The sequence below is a fragment of the Corvus brachyrhynchos genome, unplaced genomic scaffold (assembly GCF_000691975.1).
Source record: "Corvus brachyrhynchos isolate BGI_N302 unplaced genomic scaffold, ASM69197v1 scaffold101, whole genome shotgun sequence".
NCBI lineage: Eukaryota > Metazoa > Chordata > Aves > Passeriformes > Corvidae > Corvus > Corvus brachyrhynchos.
The window spans coordinates 4,144,744-4,152,274 of NW_008237239.1; the positions used below are offsets into that span (position 1 = coordinate 4,144,744).

General features: G+C 37.6%; 1 protein-coding gene across 3 annotated transcripts in view; it reads left to right on the plus strand.

Moving 5' to 3' along the window:
- NEK7 (NIMA related kinase 7) overlaps nucleotides 1–7,531 on the plus strand; it is a 57,839-nt gene that overhangs the window by 4,871 nt on the left and 45,437 nt on the right. For all 3 annotated transcript variants that reach the window (XR_001860452.1, XM_008630213.2, XM_017729720.1), the window contains exon 2: nucleotides 355–495. Coding sequence is in view for 2 of the 3 variants with exons in the window: in XM_008630213.2 (XP_008628435.1) it covers nucleotides 355–495 (141 nt within the window). In the remaining variant the exon portion in view is untranslated. The remainder of the gene's footprint in view (nucleotides 1–354; nucleotides 496–7,531) is intronic.

Sequence of the window (7,531 nt, forward strand, 5' to 3'; positions counted from 1 at the left end):
TTTTTTTTTTTTTAATTTTTGGATGGTGGGAGCTAGGATATAGGAAACATGGCAAATTAAAGCCTGATAGGATTTCTTCCGTTTTATGTCTCAGACTCCTGATAAGCTGAAAATATTCTAAATACGTCTCAAGAATTTATAATTTTCAATTGTCACTCCACAAATGGTATAATGAATGTTTTCTTTAGAACAGCTTGTGATTAGTCTGGGACAGTTTTAGTTTTAATGCATTGGAATGAAGCAGTTTTAATAATTTAAACCATATTCCTTCATATGTGTCTTTACACTGGCATGATTAGTCTTAACTGATTTTAGTCTTAAATGCGAACTTCTTTGCAATATCTTTGATTCTAGAAAGCCTTACGACCTGACATGGGCTATAATACACTTGCCAATTTCCGAATAGAGAAGAAGATTGGCCGTGGGCAGTTCAGTGAAGTTTACAGAGCAACTTGCCTGCTGGATGGGGTACCAGTGGCTCTGAAGAAGGTTCAGGTAAGGATGGTTTTTGTATAAATATTAAAAGGATACAGTTAAATTTGAAAGGCACATGACATTCAGATGTGATTTTAATGAGTTTTTAAATGGTTAGAGGTAGTAGAATTAAGAACTTCGAAAATTTATACATGATTTTGTATAGTATTCCACAAGCCAGGGTTTTGAAATTGAAAGTAAAGTCCATAGTTGCTGGGAAAAGATAACGCATCTAAATTAGCTATATTTCCAAACCAAATCTTGGAATCTCTAACTAATATAAATATTTAGTGGTCTCTAATGTGAAAATATATTATGCAAATCCATGCATTTTTTTATTAAATAAACATCTGTAATCTTTCAGTTAAGTAGCCATGCTTCAAAAGTGCATAAATCAAATAAGGTCTATCCGTAATTAAATTTGTTATAGTGAAAAGGAGAGGAGTTACTGTTTCAAAAGACTGAAAACTACCTGAGACAAATACAGACCAAAACTGTGCTTGAATCCATAGCTTGGTGTTTCCTTCAGATTTCGGGATACAGCTCAGTTCATATGATCATCTTCATGAATAATACATCTGTGTGTGGGACTCTACATGGTAATTAAATGCGAGTGCACTGTGGATCTAAGTGAATTGCATTGGTCAAAATATTTTCTTGAGGAGCCTGACTGTTTCCAAGGTTTGTGGTTTAGCCAGAAGTGAAACAGCACTTGTCACAGAAGATGGAAGAGCAGCAGGCTAATTAAGTTACTGGGGCCAAGAAACGTTAAGCTCAGCCCTTGTAAATTTTAGCATAAGAAATGGACTTATTATTTGTTCAGATACTTTGTCTTAGCAGTTAGCAGTTTTTAAAATGTTTAAATCAAAAGTGACAGTTTAAATGAAAACATCTTTTCAAACTGAAACATTTTCACTGTCACACAGGCAAAAGACAGCTTGAGCTATGCCTCTATCCAGTATCGTTTCCATTCTTTCTTTTTGTTTGGAGCTGCTCAGAGATGTTAGTTGTAAGACCATTAGCCTCTAAAATTCCCTCTGGATTTACTTTGAAAGTTCTCTGACAAGGTGTTTAATTTTGAAATCAAAACTGAAATTGACATTTCAGTTTTGATCTTGAACTAAGTTTAACGTAACACTTGAAGCAGTACTGCCATCAGTATTTTTGCCCTTATAGACTGCAAAACAACATGTGTAAGATTCTGTCGATTGTTTGCTAGAGTTTCTGCATTTTAATAGTTTTGGTTTTGCTGAGTTAAATGTATGCACTGCAGATTTCTGTCATATCTTGACTTGCTGTTCCATTTCTGTGATTTCCTATGTGCTGCAGCACCAGGAGGCAGGGCTAGTCCTGGCAATCATAAAAAAGGAGACTTGGTTCCCCCTTCTGGGAAAACTGCCAGATATATACTACTTCAAAAGCTGAAATATATTCTAAGAACTTTGATCAACAGTCTTAAAACATTAGGCTAATTCTTCCTTCATTTTCATCATGTGAGAAACCAAAAAGGTCAAATGTGACTTGAAATGCATGTCAATTAAGGTGGATGTGGAATGCCTGGGTACTTGAAGAAAGTCGTAAAGTCCAACCATGAAATTTTTATAACAGTGCTTGCATTAAGAATACAGAGGCATTTTAGCATGTATACTCTGAACAGTGTTTCAAAAGGCAGTATGTGTAGCTATATTCTCACAGCAGACTTTCCAATTCGACAGAAGATTTTTTCGATGTCTGAAGAAGACATCACCTGCTGTCCATGTACAGGTGATGGTTTCTACAGCAGAAAAGCTTTCTTATTTAATTTTTATTTAATCCCTTAATACTTTCCTAAGAACATACTTGGTTATTGGTAGGAAGTAGTGTTAAAAAGTTGTCTTTCCCAAATGGTTTTATCCTGACAGGATTCCAGTTGTCTTCAAGTGTCCCACATAGGTTGTTGGTTTTCCATTGAAAGTTATTACCTGGTGCACATCAGGAGGGGGCTGTGTTCTGTGACCCCTAAAGTCACTTTCCTTGTGGAGACTAGATGTGTGTGGGAGACTACTGTCTGAATGGAAAGTGAGACTTGCTTAACCTGGAAGGGGAAAAAAATTCCTTAGCATATAATGAATGACACATTACCCAGAGCTCAGAAGGCTCGTGGCAGCACAGTGTTTGGCACAGCCATTCCAGCTTGCATAGTTGACATCTAAAGCTGTTCCTTTTGGACAGAAGACCATCCTAATTGTTACTGTGCTTCTGTGACCTTTCCTAAAATTTCCTAGAAATATTTTTGATAAATATAGTCACAATACTTAATTTCACTATAAAATTTGTTTTCATAGATGTCATTTGTTGGGAAGTAATTGCTTTTCCGATGAGCTGAAAAATGAGTCTGTTCTATGATGGTGCTTCTTTTGATTTCAGTCATGTTTGATTTTATTCAGATTAAAATACTCCTTTTTTTCTGACGCCTTTTTAATGGAAGCTCAGCATGGACAAAACAGGAGAAATGTGTCTTTCAGTTATGAAAGAGAGGCTTTATTCTATTTTAGACCTGTGCATGGATTTCACTCTCTACATTAAGACAGTGTCTCTAAGTGCTCTACATTATTTTAAATAACATAACTGAGATCTGAACTTCTACTTTTCCATTGTCTGCCCATTCTCATCTCACATCTTCTCTACTACTTGCCTTTCTCTCCAGTCTTGCAAGTCGTATCTGTTCTATCCCCTCCCCATTTCATTTTTCTGGCTGGGTTAGGTGTGTGCCTGTTTCCTTTATGTGTATTTGGTAATGGTACCCCATGTGTGTTTCTACTGTCAAGGCTTAGAATCCTTCAGTTATCCTCTCTTGGAGTTGCAGGATCTCAGGCCATTATTTGTTCCAAAGGGATTGCCAGTTTTGAGTTCTTATGAAGCTTTCCAACAAGAATGTTTATTTTTCACTAATAAAATTTCATTTGACTGAAATACATACAGTATTGATAAATGTTACATTAATGTGTACAAAAGGTATGTTTGTGGAATAAAATGTGAGCAGAAGCAAGTAGCAGTAAGATGTTGTGGGAGAAAGGAAGAGTGGTTTCTGTCACCATCTGCTTGTCCTGAATTTGTAGTTGCTGCTGAGTCCGGATGACAGGAAGAAGTAGTATTCTTGATTTGGTTTTCATTAGGATATGTAGCACAGTTGAGACCTGTTTAACTTGCAGGTTTTATAATAGTAATTTAACCAGCAGAATTTGCAAAATGGTATGTTGGGTCTTTTCTTCTTGTACCTTTTGTGCTTCATCTTCCCATGTTTGATTTGCCTTGTGTAATTAGGAAAGTAATAATTAGATTTTCTTTTTCCAGCATGGAACTATGTTTCTGAGATGCTGTTAAAATATTGCCTAAGTAAAACCAGAAATAAAATCATATCTTCACTACTTATCTTTCATAAATGTCTAAACTGTATTTTGAGCTAAAGAAACATCAGAAAAGATCAGCCACAAGTAAGCTGGGACTGTAGCAGTATAAATAGAAAAGCTTCTAGGTGAGTTTCTTAACACATGCTAAGTCTCAGGTCCAAACTATCCTGCAGATGCTGCCTCAGGAAGCAGCAGTGCCTCTCTGCTGCTGCAGCTCTGGGTAACCCCTGCAGGAGAACACCTGAACAGTGCAGTGTTCTGTGCAAACACCACGCCAGGAGTCCCTTCCAAGGGCAAAGCAAGCAATTACTAGGTACTGGAAAAATGCTCACAAATAATCCCTAAATGGCAAAGAGTGGTAAATATCTAAGTCAGTGACTGTAAGGCTGTATGAATTCACTTTATGAACTATTTTTTAAGGAAACCTTAGCTGCTCAAAATTTAAAATACTAGGTAAAGCTGCATATTTCAACAAAATTTCAGATTCATTGCATTTCTGCCTTACGTTGTTCCACCTTTCTTTTCCTTTCATTCCAAAATCGGAGGCCCCATGTTAGAGATTCAGACAATGAATCCTTTTATCTGGGACATACATTCATTATTCATTGTGCGTTGTCAGTGGATTGCTACTTCAGGCCTGAATTACAGTTAATTAATCTTAGAAAAGCACTTGTAATTTCACACTTTATGAAGCAGTATTGTCTCAGCACGGCAGTGCTGTGGTGGCAAAATACTCTTAATGCTTGTTGCTGTTCAGTATTGTTATCTCTTAAGATTGATGTGCATTCGGGTCTTTATTTTGCTTACTTCTCTGAAGGTTTACATTGCAGCAGTCACGCTTTTGGTTTGGAAACGCTTTTTGATATTTTTATTGTATACAGAATTTCAAACAGAACAGACATTTACTTCAATGATAGGTTAGAAAGACCTTTATCCTTTTCAATACTGAAAAGGAAAACCTGGAAAAGTGATGGTCTAGAGCAAGTTGAGTCAGATAGATTCCCAGCTTGGCACTTTCCTTCAGGTGGTGGATTCGGTTGCTGGCTGGTACTTGATCAGATACAGTCGGGACGTAGAAGCTGGGCGTGATGTTTTCCATCAGGTGGTTCCATGTTTCTAAACCTTTTTGCTATGCCTGTAGCTTTCTGGGAGTTTGTATATAAGAACTTCACTCAGGAAGTTGAATTAATGTATTGTAACTCCTTTGTTTAGTTTACAGATCTGCATAGGAACAGTTCCTGCTCTGTAGCTTACAACAGCTTAAAAAGTATTCTAAAAATACCAGTATCTCTTGACAGTACTTACAACTGACATTTCTGGAATGCTGAAAGAAAAAAAACTATGATCTATGCTCACATGAAGGTACTAGAGAAGGGACTGAATGCAAAGTTACTGGAGATCCCTCAATTGCATAGCACACAGAAATGTGATAACTATCAACGTATGTTTGTCCTTCTACTCTCCTTTTGTACACAGCTGATTGCAGGGTGAGATGAAAAACTGAGAGCTAAAAAGATTTATTTTGCTCAGTGTGCTTGCTAAGTGGAAAAAAATCTGCTAAGGGCTTCTAAAATGCTCCTTTAAGTCTCTTCAGCTGTATTTGCCTAATTGTTTTAAGGAGTTTCACAGTAATTGCTAACTTAGGTAAAATGCTTACCACAATTAGACTTTTTGATTGCACTCTTTATGAAAACTGTCACATCATAAAAATATTTGTTTGCTGCTTATTAGGTTTTTTTTATACAATCATAATTCATGTTTAGAAATGTTGATCTTATTATAGTCCTTGAAAATAGAAATTGGGGGAAAAGAATTAAAAGTTGTAATAGGAATATATTCCACTGTGCAATTTGTGCTGAGTGGAGTTGGTGCTGACTAGAGAAGCATGCTTCCAAACTGAATTACCCTGTGATCCTGACCTTGTAAGTGGAGTCAAGAATTTGAATTATTGTTAGTCTGATGAGTACCCTAGCAGTCTAATCTAAATACAGCAGTTTTTATTGTTAGCCAATTACAGTGATGATACCACTTGTTGTCTAATTATTGCTAGTTTCCAATAGTCAATATGTGGAGCATCATCAGTGACCTGAGCTCTGCTGGGAGGAGGATGCTGGTAGTGTCTATGGGAGACTTTGCAGAGTGATTTCAAGCAGTCAGTTGCTAATGCTTTGTGTTGATCCAAAAGCTTATTGTTCAAGCCTATCCAAAAATCTGAAGTTTTTTTAGATTTTCGTTTTATCTACCGTAATTTCCTTCAGGCCATGCAGTTGCACAGAGCTGAGCTGAATCTAAAACCGGGTTATACACAACTCATTTGACCGCAATGACTTTGGTACAGTTAAGTCACTCAGCTGTGGGGCATGTGCTGCTACAGCTAAAACCAAGCTCAGAAAATGAATGCAGTCCCAGGGAAGGCTGGACAAAAGGTTGGGAGTCCTTAGGCAGTGTGTGTCTTGAGATGGGGATGAGACCTGTGGCATGCTGATGGCAATGGTGGTACTGTCTGTGCAGGGCTAAAAGTCGTGTGTGTGTGTGAGAGAGATCTGTGCGCAACACTTGTGCATAGGCTGACCTTTCAGCTGGGTTTGCTGAGTCACAGGAGCTGAAGGTGGAATTAGTCCGCCTGCAAAGCTATAAACTGTTCCTGTCATGATGGAAGCACTGACATCCCTCCACACCGTTACACTGATGGCCAGTCTGAAGCAAACCTCGGGCAAAGGGCAGCCTCTCCTGCTAAACAAACCTTCAGAGTCCTGCCAGATGCCATGTGGAGTTCTGACATGCACTCAAAAGGATATTCTTAAAGTCTTTCATTGCAACTTCCATTTTTCAGGGTAAGACGTTCTTCAGTGTTGAGTCATCTGCTGGTGAGGAAGCACAGAGGTTTTTTCCTTGTGTTTACAGCAACCTCCTTGTGTGAGCTGACATGGCTTGTTACACTGGGATCCTCTGGTCTGAACTGCAGCAGTTTGACAAAATAGAAAATCTCTGAAAGCTTTTTGCATCTGATGTGATTCAGAGGTTCTCCAGATGCCATGGATTGAAGGATATTTTTGCCCTCTTTTTGGTTGGTTTTTTTTTTTTTTTTACAAGTCTTTTTGTTGGAGGAAGTTAATGTCTGTGAAGCTGAAATTCTGGATTTCTGGGAAATGCTATTGATAGTCTTTTGAGGTTAGATCTGGATTAAAATCTGAGAACCACAAGAATGCTAAACAGTAAATCCTCAGATTGTCTGTGTTTAGTGTTGTAAGGATCAAATAAGACTTATTTTTACTGCCTTGCTATATTTAATTTAGGTAATTTTTGAAATACTCGGTTTAGCTGAAGCTGTGACAAATTTGCCAAGCTGCTTATGAAGTGCAGCAAAAGTAGAGGGAGTCATGTTTGTAAAACCTAAGTCTGTCCTTTGGGGAGAGCAGCTGCTTGGTCTAGGCTATTTCATGCCGTTTAGTAACATATTAGAAGTACTGGGAATACTATCCAGACTAAACAAACAAAACTTTGTGTTTCCCATGCCTTGATTCTAGATTTGTCACAGTCCTGAGTCTAGGGTTTTATTTTTGTTGTTTTGTTATTCCTCTATGAGAGGTACTGATTAATGTCCCTATCAGAGGTGTAGTTTGTAAAAAGAATTTTTCTTGCAAAACCTGTTAGTTTAGGTGTGTAGG